The 23,561-nt window shown below is 46.7% G+C and overlaps 1 protein-coding gene across 1 annotated transcript; it reads right to left on the bottom strand.

Annotated features, from left to right (window-relative positions):
• Window positions 1–410: 410 nt before the first annotated feature.
• LOC120850362 lies at window positions 411–2,640 on the bottom strand. Its single transcript, XM_040222836.1, has 3 exons — window positions 2,308–2,640; window positions 926–1,389; window positions 411–807 (listed from the first exon to the last, which is right to left on the bottom strand). The coding sequence occupies exons 1-3, from the start codon at window positions 2,638–2,640 to the stop codon at window positions 411–413; spliced, it is 1,194 nt and encodes a 397-aa protein (XP_040078770.1).
• Window positions 2,641–23,561: the final 20,921 nt, after the last annotated feature.

Below are 23,561 nucleotides of genomic sequence, written 5' to 3'. Positions count from 1 at the left end.
GACTGAATCGGCAGAAACACAGAAGCAAACGCAGGAATTCTTGTGTCATCAGTTAGAAATAATTTGATCGTGTCGACAGCGCCATTTTCTTCAGGAAGCCGAATTTCAGCAAAGTCCACCTCTGCACGTTCACAGTCAATAAGGGCATTCGTTGCTTCCAAAAAGTCCCAGCCAAGAATCACGTCATGAGAGCAGGAAGAAAGCACCAGAAATTCGACGCAGTAACATATATCTTGAATCACAATGCGTGCTGTGCAGACCCCGGTAGGGACAATGTTTTGCTCACCAACAGCTCTAAATGGACGTCCAACAAAAGGGGTCGTGACTTTCCTCAATCGATTACAAAGGTCAGCCCGAATGACTGATACTGCAGCGCCGGTGTCAACTAATGCAAACCATTAATTACAATATCAATCATATTTCGTGCAATAGGGCGAGGACTTAAGGATGTAGAAGGATTCGCAGTTCTCGCCTCTGGAACTGCTCCTAGCAGTTTCCCTCTGGAGCGGGAGATGTCGTACGTGGGCGGAGAGGAGACAGCGAGCGTCGTCTGGGAGACGGAGATCTGCTTGGTCGTTGCTGCCGTTGGTAGTCGGAGTAATCTTGGAAAGCATCACTTCGACGACTACCAGCGAAGCCTGGTCGATAGTGAGCTTGTGGTGGGGTACCATAACTTTCAGGGTACCGACGTCGACAAAACCGAGCGACATGTCCAACCAGACCACATGAAAAGCAAATTGGTCGATTCTCCGGGGTCCTCCATATGTCGGCTCTACGTCCTTGCCAACGAGGGGGAGGAAATGGTTGCTGGGGTTGGACGACAGGCATGGGGGGCGGACGCGCTACCATTTCGGCGTAAGTAGGCGCGAGCGGCATTGGCATGGTGGGCGGTATCACAGGGTTAGGGATAGCGGCTGTGACTTGCTCTTGAATAAGCGCTCTGATGGAAGGTGAGACGTAGGACTCTGGGGAAGTGGCAGGCTTTCCTAGTTGGCGAGCCACCTCGTCGCGGACGATTTCCTGAATGAGATATCGAAGGTCACCCCATTTATCGGGAGGACAGTCCGCAGCGTTATTCAAGCTAGCTAGCTCCATGGGAGGCTGCGGCTTGCGGCTGAGTGGCAAACGCTGGGTGCGCAGCTCAAGAAAGTTTTGACAAATATCGATGGCTTCAATGACGGTCGCGGGGGCTCTGACGACAAGAATTTGAAATGCGTCTTCAGCAATTCCCTTCATGATGTTTTTCAGTTTTTCGTCTTCCGGCATCTGTGTGTCAATGCGCTTGCACAATTTTAGCACATCTTCAATGTAGCTGACGAAGCTTTCGTCATTTTGTTGAACCCGTGAACCCCAAAACACATGAGACCGGATACGCATGAACAACGAAGACTAGCCAGAGCCAGGTACTACGAAAGGATAGCCAAAAAGGGAGAGGTGGCGTACGTCGACGCTGCTGACTACCCGGACCGGGATGCAAAGGTAGCCGTATACCTGGACAAAAACAAGATGGAGAAAAATAGCTGCTCGATGCCCAGGGCAACGACGGAAGAGGCCGAAGAGAGAGCCATAGCGCTCGCCATGATGGACGGCTATAGGAAGGGCAGTAGCATGCTCATCCTGTCGGACTCTCAACAGGCCTGTCGAAATTTTCTAAAAGGCAGGATTGGAGCGAGAACCGCCAAACTTATAAATAAGGTCACCCCGAAAAGTGCTGGAGTAACGCACGAAATCGCGTGGATTCCCGCTCACGCGGGCGTCACGGGTAACCAGGCAGCAGACGACCGAGCCCGTGCTCATACCTTCCGGGCCGGTCTGACGCAGCCGGGGAAAACCGTTATCGTGAACCCGAGCTACTCGGAGCTACTTGACCACTACAAGGCCTGCCGATTCCAGTTTCCGGAGCCCGCGGACAGGTTCGACAGAATAGATGCCGCCCTATGGAGGAGACTCCAGGCGGGCAACTTCCCGAACAAGGTGCTGGCCAGACACGTGGATCCGGACAGGTACGAAGACGACAGCTGCCCCTGGTGCGGCTCCCGAGCGACACTCTACCACTCCACGTGGGAATGTACGAATAACGACGAGCTTCCCAAGCTCCAAGACGAAGAAAAAGGCCAAGCCGGCTGGGAGAGGCTGCTGCGGAGCAGGGACCCCGGAGAGCAGCTTAGGCTGCTCGAAAGGGCCAAACTTGCTGGCCAGCTTCTAGGGATCCTGGAATGAGGAACCCTCCCCGCTAAGGCTCCACTTCCGTCATCATCAGCATCATCCCTCATGTTCCAATAAACGTTTTCCTCCTCCTCCTCCTGCTATCAGCTTTCGCTGGGCTGGCTTCCCAAATACTTCCTGAATTTTCGATTTGAACAGAGTCCAGGTCGCCAGCTCTGACTCGTGATTGGTGTACCATAATTTAGCGACGTCAGTCAAATAAAAAATAACGTTATTGAGTTTCAGCACATCATCCCATTTGTTATGAAGGCTTACTCTTTCTACGGACTCCAACCAGTCATCAATGTCATCGTCGCCGATCCCGCTGAAGAGCTTCGGGTCACGTTGACGAAGTGCTCCGGCACACAGAATAGTCGTGGGTCCTTGGTTGGAGGTAGCCGATCTTGAAGCATCCGAGGTTCCTTCGCCTGGCATTGCTGATGGTAGTCGCCGATTGCGGAGTTCCAGGGTTGGGAATTATACTTGCGAGTGAGGTCCGAGTTGGGGAAGTTCGCACCTCCCCCAATTGTAGCAGAAGTCGGATTCAGTGATGGGGGTTTATTATTTACACGGGTATTGGAGATAGAAATCAAGATGACCTTCCGGTATATATTGCCGCTCGTTCAGTCTGTCCTTCCTCTTCCTCTTCTCCCAGGATGGCGCGTCCCCGAAGACTCGTGCCGCTTCTCTTCGTCACAATATATATATATATATATATATATATATATATATATATATATATATATATATATATATATATATATATATATATATATATATATATATATATATATATATATATATATATATATATATATATATATATATATATATATATATATATATATATATATATATATATATATATATATATATATATATACATATATATATATATATATATATATATATATATATATATTTGTTTTTCATGACGTGCCGAGTTTGAACAATATTAGAAACCTTTTTTATCTGGGTTAATTTATTCCTCAACATGAAAATGACAATATATAAATTAATTTGTATTCTGCAGTTGTTAATGATATGCACTGTCTGTGGTGTTAGTTTAAATGCGATACCTCAAACAATTTCGGGGAAAAAAATTACCCAGTTTAGGGCATAATTGCCCATAGATACATGTTTGGATATTTCTTGGAAACTCGTCTCGAAGAATAATAATCATATCTTAAGACTACACTTACCTAGGCTGTACATAGATTATTCTTAAAAAGAGTAACATCTCTACCATAAATATCGTCGGCTATAGCGCGCTTCAAATATTGCACAAACGACAATTGCCAAAAACCCGTCGTCCTTCCTCGACCCTTGGGGAATCTATTTCTTTAAAACCAAGCATGCCAGACGATTGAAATAAACGGCATTGTCTTTCGCAAGTAATGCGGCGCCACATGCAAAAATACGAGAAAAAAGACTTACGAATGTACCTCGCAGCTTGAATCCAAATGAAACCGCCGTCTTTCGAAGTTCGACGGACCCTAAAAGTTCCTTTTACCCTAAAAGTTCGAAGTTCGTCGAACTTTTGACTTTTCAGGAATCGGAAGTTCGACAATTTTCGAATTCCTTAGATTAATAAGGTCGAAAGTTCGAAAATTATCGAATTTCTTAGTGTAGGAAGGTTGAAAGTTCGAAAAGCTTCCAACTTTTAGTGCAAGAAATTCGAAAGTTAAAAAATCATCGATATTTTAGTCTATCAAGTTCGAAAGTTCGACAAGCCTCGAATTTTGCAGCGTAATAAGTTCGAAATTTCGAAAAGCGTCGAACTTCTTAGTTCAACAAGGTCGAAAATTCGACTTCCGTCGAATTTCTCGATATGGAAAGTTCGAAAATTCGAAATCATTCGAACCTTCGAATCGCTTGAATCGATCATCGAACTTTCGGTTCGAAAAAAGTTCGCGGCATCCCTGGTACGCACAGACCTGCGCACTTTCATCTTGAAATGCAGCTTACCCGGGGAGTCTAAAAACATTAATGTTCTTGTGGCAGTAAGCCAAAAATATCCTAGTCGGAATCGTGACAACTAATAACCACACTGAGGCGAATTGCGAAAACATTTTATTCTTGCTGTTGATCTGGCTCAAAAGGAGTTTTTGATAGAGAAAGAAAGGGGGGAGAACCACACTGCTTCTTTGTCAGCTTTTAATAGATGTATTTAAATTGCAGCTCTCAACAAGAATGGAGGGAGAGGATCGGTGCGCCGGTGTGACAACGTACCGAAGCTAAAAATACGTAGAGAGAAAGCTCGCGCTGCAGAACCCAGGGGTCCTGCTGAATTCAATCCCCACCTTTGCCCGTTTCGAGATGGGTGAGCATCGTGCCGGCGTGCGGTTGTATATCACTACTGCGGGGTGTACGTTGAAGACCCCAGGCTAGCACAGGGTTTGGCAGTGTCGCGATACAAACGTTTGTGATCGTATTTCAGATAACTATATATTTGAAAATCGATACATTTCTTGTTTCAATCGGCATCTGTATTTTTGTATTCTCTTCTATTTCTGATATCGGAACACACAGTTTTATTGTTCTCGTTAAATTGCCTCTCCGCAGTGCAAAAACAGGACGACATTATGAGGCGGCTGGCTGGCTTCCTGCCGTCTGTAGATTTCCAATAATCAAGTTTACTTGTTACTTTGTCCAAGCGACTAGTCGCGGGACTACTGACCTAAAGTTTTATTTCCCGCGACCGAACAAAAGTAACTATAGACCGTTTTATCATGGGTAGCGCCATTTTGAGAGCGAGAGAGAAAAGGGGAAAGGGCCACCGGCGCTTTCCCCCTTTCTGATTGTGTAGAAAGAGTGAAAGTCCCGGATGAGAGGCTTGGCCGGTGTTGGGCGTCTGCAGTGCCCCAACTTCGTTCCCGCTTTCTTCTACGTTTCAAACTCCCAAACTTAATTAGAGCCATGGTCTTCGATGGCGACAGTCCCCCGGTCATCGGGACACCATTGCTGGGTGATAGGGTGCACGAATAACAACAGAAAGCGTCGAATACTGTCCGAGGACCTATGTAGCTTGCATGGAATCCGGCAAGGCAAGTACGGCTGGAATGTTTTTAAGCTCCATTGCTTTCCGCATGACTGGAAATGATGAACCATTTATACATTTTTGCTTGCAATGGGCCTATTTCAACGTAGCCGCTTTTAGTTGTAATCAACAAGCGATACGCGAAACGGGGACCTCAATTAACTTTGTAAACGCCCGGAGCTGCTACATCTCGTCTTGCTGTGCTGTTTTTATCTTCGTGTCCCTGTTCTTATATCTCCTTGTGAATGAACGACGAAGACGCTCTAGATGCACTTTTATCGAACCGCAGAAAGCCTCGAAGCAGCCACGAATTAGTTTACTGTTTGATGCATTATTTTTAATACTCACCTCCAATTTCTATCGCTGGCACGTTCGCTGCCGCTGTTCCCCCCGTGGCCACACTGGCGGATGCCATGACTCAAACAAAGAAACGTGCACACTGGGCTCGAAAACGCAGATCGCAACACACGAGACGTTCCTGCAGCAACTATCAAGCGCCTCAAAGCGCCTTAGTCAATGGAAACAACCCACCAGCGGCACTTCAAGGAGCGCTTTTGCCGGCTCTCTGGTATCGCGTAGGAGATCGCGATTAAAAAACAAACAAACAAACAATAGAACTACGTTTTCAACAATTTCCAGCCTCACCCGGCGGCGGAAATGAGCCTTCAACTAAGTGTTGTAGATGATAAAATCGAGTCAGTCAGCACTGCAAATTATCACTATTAAGATAAATTCAGTTACGAAATTTTACAAACTGAAACAGCAGTTATCATGAGAAAACTCGCACTCACATTGCGAGCGTACCCCATGTTCATCGGCGGTACAGCGTTCGGTGCGCGCTCCATTCACGAAATGTTCCGAGCGAAGTCGAGAGGATGGCGTTGAGGGAACGCCTTTTCGGTTTACGGACGCAATCCACTGCCGCCGGAGACAGGGGTCATGTGGAAAGCGATGGAGCTCAAAGACATTGCAGCCGCTCTCGCCTTGCCGGGTTCCTTGCAAGCTACATATGTTCTCGGACAGTATTCTATGCTTTCTGTTTTTATTCCTGCACCCTATGACCCAGCAATGGTGTCCCGATGACCGGGGGACTGTTGCCATCGAAGCCTCTGGCTCTAATTAAGTTTGCGAGTTTAAAACAGGAAAGAAAGCGCGAACGAAGTTCGGGCACAGCAGACATCCAACACCGGCGAAGCCTCTCATCCGGGACTTTCACTCTTTCTATACAGCCAGAAAGGAGGAAAGCGCCGGTAGCCCTTTCCCCTTTTCTCTCTCGCCCTCTTTCAGTAAAACGGTCTATACTCCGCGACAACTTTTCTTGGCAATGCAGTGGAAGGTACTTCCCGCGTCCCCTCTCCCATTTTGAGTGTACGCAGGCTCTCCTCCTCTCCCCGGAAATGGGGGAGGAGGAGAGCCTGCGTACACTCAAAATGGGAGAGGGGACGCGGGACGTACCTTCCACTGCATTGCCAAGAAAAGTTGTCGCGGAGTAATATTGGCCATCAGCTCATGGTTTTACGAGACGTACAGCTGTGTTTGGGTGGCCCTTTTGTTTGTTTCTCTCAAGACCCAGTCACGGTGAGAAGTAATTGGAACACGGGAGTGGTGGCCCAACTAGAGTTCTTGTATAGGCTCCCTAGCCGCTCATTCACACTGGAGGCGGATGCGCGTTCGCAAAGCGGTTGCGAACGCGGTTGTATAAAGATCCAGTACAATTGCACGCGCACTCGATGACATCAAGTGCGCGTGGAATTGTACTGGATCTTTATACACCAACTCATGTTTACAAACAAACCGGAGCGCCCCTAGCGGACGCCACCGGCGCCGCGCATGCGCGGTGGATGGTGGGCAAGAAGCCCGCCGTCGCCCATAAACAAACCATTGAATCGCGTTGTTGTCGGCGTCGGTGGGAGTCCCTGTGCTCTTTTTCGCGATTGAATTGTTGATTCTACGTCCTCCTAACAATGTCTGACTACTTGAGCGACTTCAGCAAAACTAGCGAGGCAAAACTTAGCGTGAATAATGTGACGTGCGGCGATCCGTTTCACGTGGACGCCGCAGAATGGGCGCTAAAGCCTGACTCCCACGATGAGATTCTGCTCGCTATTTTCAGTCGCGACGTCTCTCGGACTGCAAAAGCGTGGACCGTAGCTGAGATGGACGTCGATACTAAAAACCGCAAGTAGAATCGGTCATTACAAGTCGGTGATGGCCACTGGTAACAATGATCAACATCTTCTTATCTGTTCACACTTAGCCTACTTACCCCAACCAACATTCAAAAGGGTTTGAGGCCTGCACTTAGTTCTTATCGCAACTACCGGGTCAACGCTTGGTTTACGGGCCGCTGTCGTTTGAACGAGCTGACGACAAAAATCAGTCAAGTTTTAAAGAGCAGACGACAGTTCGAACGCATGCGCGATGGAGTACAGGCAAGAAGCACCGCCAGCACCGCGTCTCGCGTCAACAAACGATTCGAATGTCACGTTGTCGGCGTCTTTGTGAGTCTGCATACTCTTTTTCACGTTGGAATTGTCGATTCTACGTCGTCATCGCAATGTCTTACCACTTTAATCGCCCGAGCGAAATTATCAAGACTCGTTACGCCGCTAAACTTTCCGTAAATAATTTGATGTGCGGCGATTCATTCGCATAAACACCGCAGAATGCATGCCAAGATGAGATTCTTCTAGCTATTTTCGGTCGCGACGTCGCTCGTGCTGCAAAAGTGTAGAAGGTAGCGGCGATGATCGACGGCGATACTGAAAATCGGGAGCGGGAACAGACCAAGCGTAACAAGTCGGTCATGGCCACCGGTACCAATGATCAACATTTTGTATCTACTGTTTACACCGAGCCTACTTAATTTAGCGAGGCCTGCAATTACTTCTTATTGCAATCACCGTGTCAAAGTTTGGTCTACGGGCCGCTTTTGTTTGAACGAGCAGACGTCAAAAAGCATACAAGTTTGAAAGAGCAGACGAAAGTTCGAACGATCAGGCGGCCGTGGGATCTTGAAGACGCACTGAACCCGTGGGTGGTCCGGACAACTTGGCGGTTTTCTCTCGTTCATGTTGGAACAAAGCAAATATATCTGGCGACCACACAGTATTGCCCGCACAAGCAATCGTAGTTCGCCAGCGTCTGGTTTGCCCTTTTCACGTCTATTATCCACGTTCTCGGACGAACAGAGGGGGCAAAAACACATGAAAGCTGATCTTCAAACCTTTCCAGACTCTCCTGGTACAGCCCCCGTAGCAGCAGTTTGACGAGAAGGCAGGATTTTGTCTCGTTTCTTCCAAAGGAACACAGGAATGCATGTCACGGCGACTTCTGCCCACCGCCCCAGACCGGAAGTGCGTCCGGCGCGCCACCACCGCGGCGTGACGTGGGAGAGTTGAGTTCGTGTATACAACCGCGTTCACAACCGCTTTGCGAACGCGGATCCACTTCCAGTGTGAATGAGCGGTACGGGAGCCAGAGTTGCGCGTCTATTTTCCACTTGCCGCCGCGCCGCTATTCGCCGAAATCCAATCACCTGAGGAGTCGGATCAAGTGCTGTGCAGGAAAGCAGACGTTGCACGCGCCCCGCCGTACGTACCCGTGCTTTGTGTGTGTGTGTAAGCGTTGTGAATGTTTTGAGCGCGCCGCTCGTCTCGAACGCGCGGCGTCGCTATTCCCCGAATCCCGACACTTGAGGAGCAGGGTCAACATGCTGTGCAGGAAAGACGGCGCTACGGGGATAAACGCGCAACTCTGGCTCCGGTAGGGAGCCTATACAGGAACTCTAGGCCCAACTCCATTGCAGCGCGATCTAGCCACGCTCGTAGGAACTGATAGGAGACTAAGCGCATGCTTTCATGCTGGCGCCGAAAGTCCCTCTGCACCGCTCTATCTATTCTTTTACCGTCGGTGCAGATAATCCTTCGTTGCTTCTCAGATAGAGCCCTGCAACCGTGGTGGCGCTGATATAGCGTCCGTCAGCTAAAGCCCCCGACAGCGTTACGAGCACGTTCCCCGCGAGCGCGAACTGAGAAAACGGATGCACTATCATGGTCATGTGAGCGGTTCGGTGCTCGTTCAATAACGCAGAAAACACTAATGGCGTGACACATCGCAACGTAAAAAAAAGGTCTGTAAATTGTTCTCGAGAAGATTACTACGCCAGCTGCAGAAAATGACACGCAAAGTTGACAAAGACCATACGTTCCAAGCAACAAGCCGCGTTTTTTTTTTATGAAGATAAGATATTGAAGAGCATGTATTAGTGGGACAGGCAAACTTTCTTTTTCTGTCTGCACCAAGATGCCTTTAAGGGCGCCACTGGCTGAAAGACGAAATATCATTTCAGCTTCCTAGGGGGTATCTCAACGGGAAATATCCAACCGAACAAGACGGTCGCTTGGTGCCTGAACCGTATTATCCAAGCGTACAGAGACAAGGATGGACGCATTGAGGACACCCACCGGAGCGGGCGGCCCAGGTCAAGTTCAGAAACGCCCGAAAAATCAAAGATGCGCTGCAGATTGACTTCAGCGAAAGTTCCATATGGAAGCGCTTACAAATCTTACAAGAAGCCGGTCGTGTTTCGTGCATCGCTGCCCATGGAGAAGCCAAACCTGACAGACAGGCAGAAGCGCTAACGCCTGAACTTTGCACGTGCGGACGAGCAGTGGAGCGTGGCTGACTGGGTTGAGGTGGGTTTTCCAGATGAGAGCACATTAATCGTCAAGATGGGATCAGCAGCGCCGTGTCTGGAGGCCCTACAACTGCACATGTTACGCTGTATATTTTGGGATAGTTTAGTAGGTTGTTTCCAGAGGCCGGCTACCGCTCCTGGCACGCGCTTCAGTGCTTGCTTTGGAGTGGCAGCGCGAGCTTCCGCTAAGCGGTAGAGGGCCCTTCAAAACGATCTGCTAAAGCTCCCTAGTAACGTTGTCGTCAGCGGGCTAGGGAATACTAGAAGCTCTCTGGTGCATACGCTTCATTTGTAAGCTGCCAGGTAAAATAGAAGTGCTAACTTCTTTGCTACCTTTCAGATTATTTACGGAGGCCGCTCGTGCTGCTTGAAGACCGTTTCACACATCGCGCTTACTTGCGTTGCAACCCACCGTAACCGCTTGTGACGACGCGACCTGCCATTATGGCAGGATTATCGTACCCCTCTCACAATAGACGCATCCCCCAACCCCCCTACCCGCGGCGCAGCGCAAGACAGCCGAAACGCAACCGTGTGAAACGGCCTTAACTGCCCGATAAACATTCACCTGCATGTCGCATTAGCCAATGGTGCTGGCAGATTATGCATTTCGACCAAAAGGCCGTTACGTGCTGATAACAGCTATATTTATATTTTTATCCTCACCAGATACCAGCCCGATTATGTCTGTGACGTCCTGAGCAGCGGGCGCTGCGCGGTAAATGTCTGGGGGGCCATCACAAAGGAAGACTTTGGTCTGCTTGTGAGACACACCCCAGCGTTCAATGCCTGCGCATACTGCGAGCTGCTGGACGTTCACCTCATCCCACACGTACTGAAGGGCACATTTCCTGGCGGGTGCTTTCTTCTCCACCACGATTACAGTCCGATACACACAGCAAGGGCCGTTTAGGCTCTTCTCGAGGAGCGAGCGGTGCGAGTCCTGGACTGGACACCAAAAGGGGCGCATTTTCATTTAATAGAGACATTCGGGAATCGAAGCACCACATGTCAAGGCTAAACCTTGTCACGGCAACCCTGGACGATTTTTGGCGGGCCATCGAAGTCGAATGGTACCAGCTACGGCAAAGAGACGGCCTTGTAGGCTTCTTATATCAGTCGTTGCCAGAACGAGTAGCGGAAGAAATTAGCGTAAACGGAGCCTTCACCAGCTACTAGGCAGGCCCTCCGCGCTCTTGAGAAGGCCAACAAGTAGTTACAGGTATCTTGTTTGTTTCTTTCTTTTTTTTTTGTTCTGAGGAAATAAATTTTTAAATATTATGGCACGCGAAGGTCGTAATCTCGTTTGCACAACCAGAGTTGAAAGTAGTTCTAAAAATCAGTAGTCGACAGTAGTTCTAACACGGATGGCGCTAAAAACGATGTCGAAGGTCTACTGAGCATGAAAACAGACGGTTCCTGACGCAAACACATCTAATCACTCGTCTGCTACGAGAAACGTATATCAAAAGCATACTGGACGTTCACCGCACACCAGCGTATTGTGCGTATTTAAGTTCACTAATTGGATACGTGTCCTCACACGTGAAGAAACGCTTCACAATTCCTTGCGCCGAAGCATTTCCCACGTCATTGAACCAACGTAAAATGCAAGAAATCACAAGCAACAAATACCGTTGGCACTCGCGGGAAGCGTGCTCGCTGTCTGCCTTGCAGGAAGCGTGCTCGCTGCCTGCTATCAGCGGTAAAGAACGATTCGAACCGCCGGTAAAAAGAAGAAATCGAGAGGAGAAGAGAGGCCATGGGCTCCGGCATGCACGCATGCGCATAGACTCCTATCAGTTCCCACGGGCGCGGCTAGATCGCGCTGCAATGCAGTTGGGCCACCGCCCCTGTGTTCAAATTACTTCTAATCGTGGCTGTACTTATAGTAGGCTTTTTTATTCCTTTGTGTTTTTGTGCTTTAATTTCTGCCGCAAAGAATTGCGGGATGCTGTTTTAGAGGGTGCCTTGGGTGATAGACATTTTCAGTCTAAAAAATAAACAATACCGGAAGTACTATGATATCTCTTCTAGAATGTTGCATGAGGCAATATTGTCACGGGTAGTGACCAATAGACAATAATAAACAGAAAGAAATAAACGTTTAATGTGGCGAACTTGTGCCAAAAATAAAAGGGTACAAAAGATAATAACGGAGCGTCGCGGGCGTCGGAGTCGGCGTAGCAGCAGAGTCGAACGCTGGGCGAAAACTGACTCGACAAGGTCGCGGGCGGCCTCTTATCTAGAGTGAGTCAGTATCTCGAAGATTCGGCGGAGAAGGTTCGAGCGTAGCGCGCTCGGGGCGAGAATGAACAAGCACTTTCTAGAACAACAAAAACAGGGATGAACGATAGTTATGTCCGCAGCAAGAGTGAACGAGAACTTTCTACAAGTCCGTGACCCCTGTGCGCGGCAATATAAACACGTAACAAAACAGCCGGCAAAAAAAAAAAGAATTTGATTTTTCAAAGTATTACGTCGCCAACATTGTTTAATCATGATCCCTAATTCTATTGGCGATCCCTGCCTAGTTTACGTCACGCTCAAGTCGAAAGGTAGCAGCCACCGTCCGCGTGAGTTCTTATAATTTATTCATGTAGGGATGTTGAATTATATAAATTGTTTGGTGCCCTGGTACAAACCAGCACACCAATAATTCCAGTGTCATTGTTTTGGGGTACTCTTTCCCAACCAACTACTATTTTAATAAAGCGAATAAAACTGGATGCGTCAAATTCCAAGTGTCTTTCTATCACTCACCAGATAATGAGATTGCGCCGTTGTGATAAGACCGCCAAAGAGCAAATCACAGAGAAAGAGACGCGGACACAATAGGCTGCGCCCGGCGTCTCTTATCCTGTCAGGTAATATCATAATAACAGGCTTCGTGCGGGTCCTTGAAATCCTTTACAATTCTTGAATTTAAAACCAGCGTTTTCAAGGCCTTAACGTCCTGGAATTTTCATCGATCCTTGAAACATGAAAGTCCTTTATTTTCAAGTTTAATTGAGAATCAGAGTAGCGATGTGGGCGAGTTGGTTCATGCTTAGAAATAATGGAAACAGCGCGCAAACGACAAGGACGGGAGGAAAAGGAGTACACAGGACGAGCGCTGAACTGACAACTGAATATTTATTGAAAAGGACCCAACGAAGAAAACACCCACAAAAAAACACACTCGCATCAACACGTGTCCATGAAAGTAATCTCCTTCTTATGTAAATACACAGAAGTTTGACTCACGCAGTTCTGTTCCCCCTCCTTCTTTATTCCATACGCTTCTAAAATTTCCCTGGCTGTTTTATCTGCTCCCCTCCCCATGATTGTGATCTTATTGAAATCAGGATGACACTTGCATGTTCCGCAGTGCAGGGGCAAATGCCCTCCTGCTGTTGAACTAAGCGACCAGTCATGTTCGCGTGCCCTTTCATTTATGCAACGGCCCGTTTGCCCGATGTAAACTCTTCCACAGCTTAACGGGATCCTGTACACCACTCCGATCGCACAATCCACGTACTTCTTTCTGTGGTTTACAGTGCATTGGTTCCCACCCCCCCTCCTCTCGGCTACTTTAGAACAAAGGTGTGCCAGCTTACGAGGCGCCGAAAACACGACAGGGACATCAAACCTCCCCGCCACCTTTTTCAGGTTGTGGGAAATTCTGTGCTGATACGGGATAACCTGAGGCCTCTTGCTAGGTCTATCCAGCCGCTGATGGGGTCCCCCCTTAATCTTCTTTAACAGCGTTTCCGCTACCGCCAGCAAAACAGAAGTAGGGTATCCCCCTGCTGCAAGCCGCACTGTCTGCTGTTCAAAGCTCTCTGCCATAGAATGGGGACAGGACTTATCAAGGGCAGCCTGCATACACGAAGACGCTATGCTTCGTTTGACGAGCTTTGAGTGTATGCAGGCTGCCCTTGATAAGTCCTGTCCCCATTCTATGGCAGAGAGCTTTGAACAGCAGACAGTGCGGCTTGCAGCAGGGGGATACCCTACTTCTGTTTTGCTGGCGGTAGTGGAAACGCTGTTAAAGAAGATTAAGGGGGGACCTCATCAGCGGCTGGATAGACCTAGCAAGAGGCCTCAGGTTATCCCGTATCAGCACAGAATTTCCCACAACCTGAAAAAGGTGGCGGGGAGGTTTGATGTCCCTGTCGTGTTTTCGGCGCCTCGTAAGCTGGCACACCTTTGTTCTAAAGTAGCCGAAAGGAGGGGGGGTGGGAACCAATGCACTGTAAACCACAGAAAGAAGTACGTGGATTGTGCGATCGGAGTGGTGTACAGGATCCCGTTAAGCTGTGGAAGAGTTTACATCGGGCAAACGGGCCGTTGCATAAATGAAAGGGCACGCGAACATGACTGGTCGCTTAGTTCAACAGCAGGAGGGCATTTGCCCCTGCACTGCGGAACATGCAAGTGTCATCCTGATTTCAATAAGATCACAATCATGGGGAGGGGAGCAGATAAAACAGCCAGGGAAATTTTAGAAGCGTATGGAATAAAGAAGGAGGGGGAACAGAACTGCGTGAGTCAAAGTTCTGTGTATTTACATAAGAAGGAGATTACTTTCATGGACACGTGTTGATGCGAGTGTGTTTTTTGTGGGTGTTTTCTTCGTTGGGTCCTTTTCAATAAATATTCAGTTGTCAGTTCAGCGCTCGTCCTGTGTACTCCTTTTCCTCCCGTCCTTGTCGTTTGCGCGCTGTTTCCATTATTTTTAATTGAGAAGACGACCACTTCGTGCACCAAGAACCACTTCCCACTTCGTTTATCCCGTAAATTCTCGTTACGGTTTTACAAGGAAGCCCTTGTGTTCCAAACACAATACGTTTAGCGGATGTCTTTTAATGCTTGCCCACACTGGAATCAGTTTCGGTTCCGAAGATTATAGCCGAATTAACATCCCATCGACTGCCTTGTGTTATTCCCCAATGAGGTTATAATGGGCATGTGGTGGCGTCTCTATGTCCAATGTTCGGAGCGAGGTGTAACAGAAGTAGGCGAAGCCACGATCTCTTCTCAACCAATGGGGAGCTCGTCAATGGGTGCCGCCACTGATTTCTGGGGCAAACAACCCTCATTGCGATGGCATTTCCGTGGCAACCCGATTTGCTTGCTCCAAAATCAGCGGAGGCGTTCACTGAATCGGTGTCCTGTCGATCAGGCGAGATTTGTAGCCCAACAGCTGCCTGACCAGTAGCAAGTCGGCGTGTAGTGGACGCTCTCGACACCGCGCCTGGAGCGTCATCTAGACCGAGTCGTTATAGCGCGGCTTTGAAGAGCGAGCGTGTGTCAATCGTCGTACGCACGAACGCTGAGAATGGCTCCGCGGCTTAAGAAAGCAGTACAAACCCTGCTTCCAGAAGGCGTCGGTTTCACTCCGCCGTGATGAGAATGCAGCTTTGTATCGGGACATATCTTTTGGTGCGCCAATCGAATCGAAAGCCAGCCGCGACAGCGAGCGGTCGAAGCAGACCGCAGGCACGGGGCAAACGTAGCCTAAGCTAAGCATAACGCAGTCGACCGAGCGGCGATCAGACGCTGAGAGCTTGGTTGGATTTAGTTTGGAAGAGAGCAGTTCGGTGGCGCAAAGCGGTCTGGGATGGCTCTTTTTCCGGCGTCGCTGGGCATGACGTCATGCCAAATAGTGTCCTCTTTAAACGTCCTTGGTTATTCCCACTGATCTCTATTGTAGTAAGCTGGATCGCGCATCGCGAGCCCGCCGTTGGCACCACCGGCGGCACGACCGGCGACCAGTACTTGACACGAGGCAATATACGCAACTCTATGGGAGAAACTCGCAAATGTAGGAATATTAAAGCTTGCATGCTGTGCTTGAAGGCGAGTATATTATGATGTGACGCGATCGTTATATCGGGTGTTTGGAGGTCGAATCGGTATTTGTCAAGCCTTCGAAATTTCTATTAAAAAAATCAAACGTGCCGGAGCCCCTACGGCTGAGCTGGCAAACTTGCTCTTGTGGTAAAGTAAGCAAAGGAAGTTGCCGTCAATAAGATCGTCTTCGGGGAAGCCCAGGAGTTGCTGAATGTCGAAAAAGTTCCATGTTGACAGCCGCAGTCTTATTCACCAAATTGCCGTTCTCCCACGTGCACAATCTAATTTCCTCATCTGGAACCCATTGTAATTCTTGTAAGGAGAGTTGATCAATGCTAGGGCATTTCTTGCATTCGCCCCGTAAACAATTGGGCGTTGAGTCTGGGCAAAGGCACAGAGCGACAATATCCTCAGCCGTTATTTTTTCTTCCCGTACGCTGTTGAGGGCAGATAAGCACAAATCAAAATTTGTGCAGCACACGCATGCACATACGGTTTGGTCAGGGTTCAGCTTAACCCAATTTGGTCGCAGCGAATAAAATTTGGTCAATCCTAATTTGGAGTCCGGGTCAGCTTTCTTAAACAGCTTGTAGGCTTCTCTTATGGACCTGGTCATGTAGCGCTTGACAACGGCTTGTTGTTCCCTATCCTTCATAATGTTTACAACGTCCTTTTTGTTGGGGCTCTGCCGGGAACAGTCGAAATCATCGTCGGTGTAAAACCGCGTGGCTGGCTGCACGATGTCCTCGCCTATCTTAGCACCTTGGTATGGCTCGAGACGATCCCATACGCCAAAACGTTCACGAAGTCGCTTGGCCTTTTTTAGTACGTAGCTCGATGCCTGCGGGATTAAACGTGCGACCTCGTTAACAGTTACACTTGCAGGCACAAGCGTGAGCAGCTGGCATCTCTCCTGGTAAGACGGTGTCTTGACAAAGGCTTCTCTGAGGTTTGCCCACCACTCGTCACAGTTAAGGCAGGAGGATTCAGTCCCAGAGTTTGACTCACTCGTTTCCAGGCTATATGCTGTAGCCAACTTTTTACGTACTTGCCTGCTGTACGACACTTCCATTTCCCGCTGTTTTCTTGCCGCATAGGAGTGACGGCTCTTCGGATTTACGACAGACGGCATCCGCAAGAGAGTTGTCTCAAGCCCTTTAGCAGATATTTCTTCGTTAATGTCACCTACTACTTCATGTTCTTCAATGAAGCTTGCCGGAAAGCTTGAAGATGGGTCACTCACCGTACAGGCTGAAAGTTGCTCACCAGTACGTCGAAAACAGTTCTGGCAGAGCATATCCGTCGACAGAACAGTAGCAGCTTTGGTTGGAGACAGGATTCTTTTCAATGCTTCTACGTTGAGGTCGGTTACGGGTCGAAAATATCGGTTGCGGTACATCACCCGCTTATGTCTCTCAAAGTAGTCGGCACAGGACTTCCTTTTGACGCTGTAAACTGCAGCCCTGACTGAAACGTGGACGTGAGAAATACGAGTGGCCACCTAATTCTAAGTTCAAACCCGTGTGTTATTCCTTGCCGCGATCTTTCGCTTGTTTATTATTTCTCTCTTTCTGCTTTTATCTTCTTATTGTTTTAATATCGACGACTGTGTGAATATAATCGCTGAAAACCATCACCGAGAAAGGGTTCTACTCTACTCTGTTCGTTTCCTCCTCTAGATAACCTTGACTAGACGGAGACAGACAAGTTTGCGCAGTGAGGTCCTTTGGTCAGAGAAGGATAGTTGGGGACAGCGAACCGATCCGCTAAACAGCCTCGGTCGGAAGCACGAGGTCAGCAAAGCTTATCGTAGGTCAACAAGGTCAACTAAGCTTATCAATGATTGTCTCAGATGTATCGTCTGAGACAATCATTGCTCTCCCTCGCGCTGATCAAAAGGGACCGGCGTTTGAGTCAGTTCGATGAAGAACAGAGTGCTACTTACGTTAGCACCCCGTTTGATGCAAGAAAAAAAAAAAAAACAGTTTGTTTTATTATTTTTATTTTGAAGAGAAGTCGTCTTCAAGTTCTACGTGGCTGTCAGAAATATTTTGTTCGTGATTTGTTAAACTACGTAAACAAATTACAACCAGATGTCCAACTCTCTTGGTGAAACGCCAGCTGCCGCTTTCGGGAGCTCTATGTTCTTAATTCCTACCAATTTCGCTCCTGTTCGTGTTTCAAAGTAAAGGAAATGGCAAGAAGCTTCCTTTAGCCGTGAAATTTGAAGGCAAAATTACAAAGCAATAAGAACATTTTAATCACTGTTCTTTCTATAGCTATAACGGTTTTTGCAATAATAGTAAGGGTTTCATTTCTCTCAGAAACCGGGCTATCGTATGTAACATATAGATTGCATATTCAAGTTCACTTAACCGCACTCTGTTTCAGCGATTTAATCGGTAAGAACACTCGCCCGCCAAATCTCAAAATATAATGTCTAGCTTGTCCCGCTCTCAGACTGCAGGTGGCATTACTGTTAACATGAATGGTTAATTTTGCCCTCCGTAACGTGCTTCAGATGTTCCAGGAGTCGTCATGAGCATATATAATGGCAAACTGATCATGATGAACTGGGTTCTAAAACTGATTGTTATTATTGAGGCCGCCAGTACCATTGTGGTGAAGCCAGAATAGTTGAACCAACGATTGAGTGACAGGCTTAAAATTGGCTTATTTAACTGGTTGTCACCAAAATACAACAAAAATATTCCACCCAAGACTTATATACACTATTTCTACACCTTATGGGCTATGAAGTAAAGAAGTTAAAAGAAAATAAAAAATGGCCTTTTTTAAAAAATTTATTTCGAAATTTGTATATTTTCAATTTTTGTGCACATTTGGGGTGAAATCAATAGTGTTCAATAAAATCGATAAACTAGAAACACATACCAATCGATAGGCTATTTAAATAGCTACGTATTGATATATGTCTCATGACATAGCTCCATACCGTTCGTTTGATATAGCTATCCCAATGTTAGTCGAAATTGCTCTGGGTGGCATGTTTGCGATTTTATGTAAAAATAACTAAAAATTGTAAAAAAACTATAATTTACCTCTAAAAATAGCACACATCGCATACTTATAGTATAAAAAGTATTAGGAGTAAGTGATAACTCAATATTTTGTACAGACCGTCTAAACTTGAGCATAAATGGAATCGCGATTTCCACGCATTTCACCCGGCAGCGTTCCATATTTTTTTTCTCTCGAACTACACATTTCTAATTTTTTTGAAAGGCAGTTTTGTTCATCTCAGGGATTGGTATTTCACATATATTTTTTACAGATAATTCTGAGGACCGACCCCGACAAGCTTGGTCGAATTCAAATGAAACCACCCATATATATATATATATATATATATATATATATATATATATAAATTGGCTTTCGGTAGGACCCGCCGAAAGCCAATTTTTGGCTTTCGGCGGGTTCCTGAAAACTTTGATTCTTTGATTCATTGGATTAAGTACGGTTCATTCATCTGCACATATACGTTCATATCCTCCTCGGAGGCCACGTACGATGGTGTGAAATGCCCGTGTTGTATATATCTATATATATATATATGTATGTATAGGTTAAAAACCCTCTTACACGCCAAAAATTTTTTTTTTATGCTAGGCGTTGAAATGGCATATTAGGACATTACAAAAAAAATTGTTTTACTATAGAGTTACGTTGTTTTTTAATAAAAAATAGAAATATGAAGCCCAATTCAATCTTCCCGCCAACGCACTTCTTAGGTTCCTCCGCATCAACACACCAAAGAAAGAAATGGCTTCGAGGAACCCAGTGCGCACAATAGGCGACATCCATTTACCAGACTCTGTGCAGCATGTTCTCAATCTAGGCCCGAAGTTCGCGGTGGAACCTAAGAAGACGAAACCAGAGCTACTTTCCATCGTCAGGCAGGTGCCAAGACGAGCGCCTGAGACCGAGATTGGTCGTTGCACCTCTGAAGGAGTGGACTTACTTCGGAAAAAGCCATCAGTTACTCCTCTACCCATCCGGAAGGTAGAAACATACCTCAAAAAGCATTCACTATATCTTATGCCCTTTGACAAGGATAGAGGCTTTCTCCTCATGCAGGAGGACACATTTCGAGAAAAGGCATTAACAGCAGTGGAATCTGTTTTCTGCAGACACAAGGAGACATCTCTGGAAAAAGTGAAAAGGGAAGCAAAACAATTTGCCAATTGCAAGATTTAAAACAGCTCTGCTCCTATATTGATCGCAGTAAAAAGTTGAGCCTAGAATTATTCTTCAGCGCAAAAACTCACAAAACAGCCTGCGCCCTTAGAGTTCTAATTTCTGAAAACGAAACGTGGCAAAAGTCAGTGGCCGTATATTTACAAGAAAGACTGAATATGCTCACCGTTGACGATCCGTACCTGATCGGAAGTTCCTACGACGTCTTCACCTTCTTCCATGAGCATCAGGGCCGGAAAAAGCTTAAAGTGTTCTCCATCGACATTAAGGACTTATACTATGCCCTGCCCCAAGACAGTCATCTACAGTACATTGAGGAGAGCATAGACACCTATGGCACTATTGCATTCCAGAATGCATCAGGCATATTCCAAGGAGAAATTTTGAACTTAACCTCTATCTCAAATCCACGTTCGCTACTTGGAATATTCACACATACCTACAAAAGCAGGGAGTCTGCATAGGATCATGCATTACCCCTGTCCTTAGCGACTTCTATCTTGCCCACCAAGACAGGCAGTTACAGCACACCTTAGAAACCTTCAAAGTTATCAAAATTTTCCGGTATGTTGACGATTATTTAATAGTGCTAGAAACCGATGATCACGACTTTACAACCATGGTTGCCGAAGTTCTAGACAGCTTTAAAGGCTGCATGAACCCTTTAGACATTACGCATGAACTTCCAGTTGAACACTCGTTAAGATTTCTGGATCTGCGACTCTTTATTTTACCTTATCATGTCTGCTGGTCCTATAAGCCCAGGGGGAAAAAGCCGCTTCTACGTTTCAACTCGGCGCACTCGAAACTTTTTAAGCGGAGCATTGCGCGGTTAAGTCTCAACAACGCAATTACAAAATCATGCTGCCATTCCATGCAAACAGGCTTCAACGGACAACTCTCGCGATTAAAATGCGCAGAATATCCAACCTCCTTACTAACATCAGTGGCCAAAAGACTCATCAAAGACATCAAACATGAGGACCACATTAAACAAAAAGAAAAAGACAGGGCCAAAAAACCGATCATTGTGCCATATATTCACAACTTTTCACACGGTCTAAAGAAAAGAGCTAATAGAGTTAACCTGGAAATCGTCTTCTCAGCCCCTAACAAACTTCATAGCCTGTGCAAGAGAGTAAATACACCCACAAGAACCACAGTCCTGCAGGTGCACGAACAAACATAAAAACAACTTCGTACAGTGTACCGAAAAGGTAGTCTACTCCTTCGCTCTATCCTGTGGACGACAACACATAGGACACACCGGACGGTGCGTCAACGATCGCCTTCGTGAGCACAACTGCACTATCACCAACAAAAGCTCCGGAGACCTGGGAATTTACTGCCGACAGTGTGGCTGCTCTGCGCAGCTGGAGAAACGCACAGTGTTAGGCAGGAACCACGACAAGCTAACAAGATAAATTATGGAAGCAGAGAAAATTGCCAGACAAGAGGAGAGATGTGTCAGATCTCCTTCTATAATGTTATCAAAAAAAGAACTAGAGTACTTAGCCTTACAATAATTGTGGGGTTTAGCTTCCATATTACAAAAACACAGGAAGAAGAAGGAAGAAGACAAGGGCAATTTTTTTGCCATAGAAACCTTAGTCCACAAAGAAAGACGAAAACAAAAATTGTAAATGTAACCTAGAGCTGTCAGTCAGCTCTATGTAAGTGGCTCTTTCTTTTGTGTGCATGAAAGCTTTAGAGTGCTTGTTTTGAGGGTGCGCTGTTTCCTTGTCAGTCATGAACAACCAACTCGCCCGAACCTCCGTTTTAACAGGTTGGAACTCGTGTCAAATCAGTGAGAACACGACTCCTAGTCGAACGCTGACGTCGTGGTCGTGTCCCCTCTGTGGCTTTACGGTGGCCTTCGTTAGTGAAGCAGGAGACCACTTAATCTTTCTTATCTAGGAGGTGGTCCACAAACACATCGTAAACCTGGGAGAATCGGAAGTATATCTATCCCCCTGTCATGGCGGGCGGTAGTGGCGCGAACACCCTGTATAGCTGTCGATTTCAATCAAATGAAAGTAGAGCGTGTTTTTGCTCAATAGGAGATACATCTACGTTTTTAGAGCGCAGCGATTAGGCGCCCGTTTCCGGCTTGAGCGGCGTCGCCGTCGCCGTTGGCGTCGGCGTAACTGCGCGTCGCATAATGGGACGTTTCCCATAAGGGCGTCACGTGTGACGTCACAAGAGAGGAGGAGGAGGAAATTTTTTCTTCCTAAATTTAGCGGAAAAACATTCTCCGCTAGATTTAGCAGAAACCTTTCTCCGATAAATTTAACGGAAAAATTTTCCGCTTAATTTAGCCGAAACATTTCCCCGCTAAATTTAGCAGAACAATTTCCCCGCTAAATTTAGCGGGAATATCTTTCCGCTAAATTTAGCGGTAAAAGATCCCTGCTAAATATAGCGGAACAATTTCCCAAAAATTTATCTTGAAAACTTCCCCGCTAAATTTAGCGAAAAACATTCCCCGCTAAAATAGCGCAAGGAGCTCCCCACTAAATTTAGCCCAAAAAAATCCCTAATAAATTCAATGGAAACATTTCCTCGCTAGATATAGCGGAAAAATTTTCCGCTAAATTTAGCTGGAAAATGTTCCCGCTAAATTAAGCGAAAAACATTCCGTGGTAAATTTAGCGGAAACATTCCCCGCTAAATTCAACTGAAAAAAATGCCCCGCTAAATTTATCGCAAAAATTTCCCCGCAAAATTTAGCGGAAACGTTTGCCGCTAACTTTAGCTGAAAAATGTCCCGCTGACTTCAGGAGAAAAATTCCCGCTAACTTTAGCTGATAGATGTCCCGCTATATTTAGCGTAAAAATGTCCCGCTAATTTTTGCCGAAAAAATTCCCCGTTAAATCTGGTGGAAAAACTTCCAGGCTAGATTTAGCGGAAAACTTTGCCTCAAAAGTTAGCGGAAAAATTTACCCCTTAAATTTAGCGGGAATTTTTTTCCGCTATATTAACGCGAAATTTTTCTGCTAAATTTGTCGAGGAAATTTTTACGCTATATTTAGCGGGGAATTTTTTTCCGCGAAATGGGAGGGGAGCAGGAGAGGAGGAGGGGAGGAGAGGAAAGGCATACCCTCTATTCCGTACCCTCCCCTCCTCCTCAAGAGCTACGCTCTAATTCAGCATTACAGGGAGTTGTAAACGTCTTTCATTTTTTTTTTTGCTGTATAAAATAAGTAGCGCAGTTTTGTTCCCAACAGGCATCCTATACATTCCGTTAATAGACCCTTTCCGAAATTCAGTCTGGCCACTTTGATCACTATCATCATCTGTGGAACGGCATCTGTGCCATACGAATGGCGGCCTTCTAGTGACTGATAAAGGAAGACGTTGAAGATGCTCCTAAGCGGATATTGCGAGGCCTGTACGTTCGGGGGTCAGTACGACGCGACGTAGAGCTGGAACACAAGAGCTACGTAAGCGTTTATTTCTAATTGCTCAGATTCAGTCAATCTGTCGTGGCACACAATCGGCTTTTCTCGAGGCATCTCAGTGGGTTGGAGCTTTGTTCTGAATGCACGTTCTTGGTC

This window comes from Ixodes scapularis, unplaced genomic scaffold (assembly GCF_016920785.2).
Source record: "Ixodes scapularis isolate PalLabHiFi unplaced genomic scaffold, ASM1692078v2 PGA_scaffold5__190_contigs__length_132052651, whole genome shotgun sequence".
Classification (NCBI taxonomy): domain Eukaryota; kingdom Metazoa; phylum Arthropoda; class Arachnida; order Ixodida; family Ixodidae; genus Ixodes; species Ixodes scapularis.
This window is presented reverse-complemented; position numbering and strand designations above follow the sequence as displayed.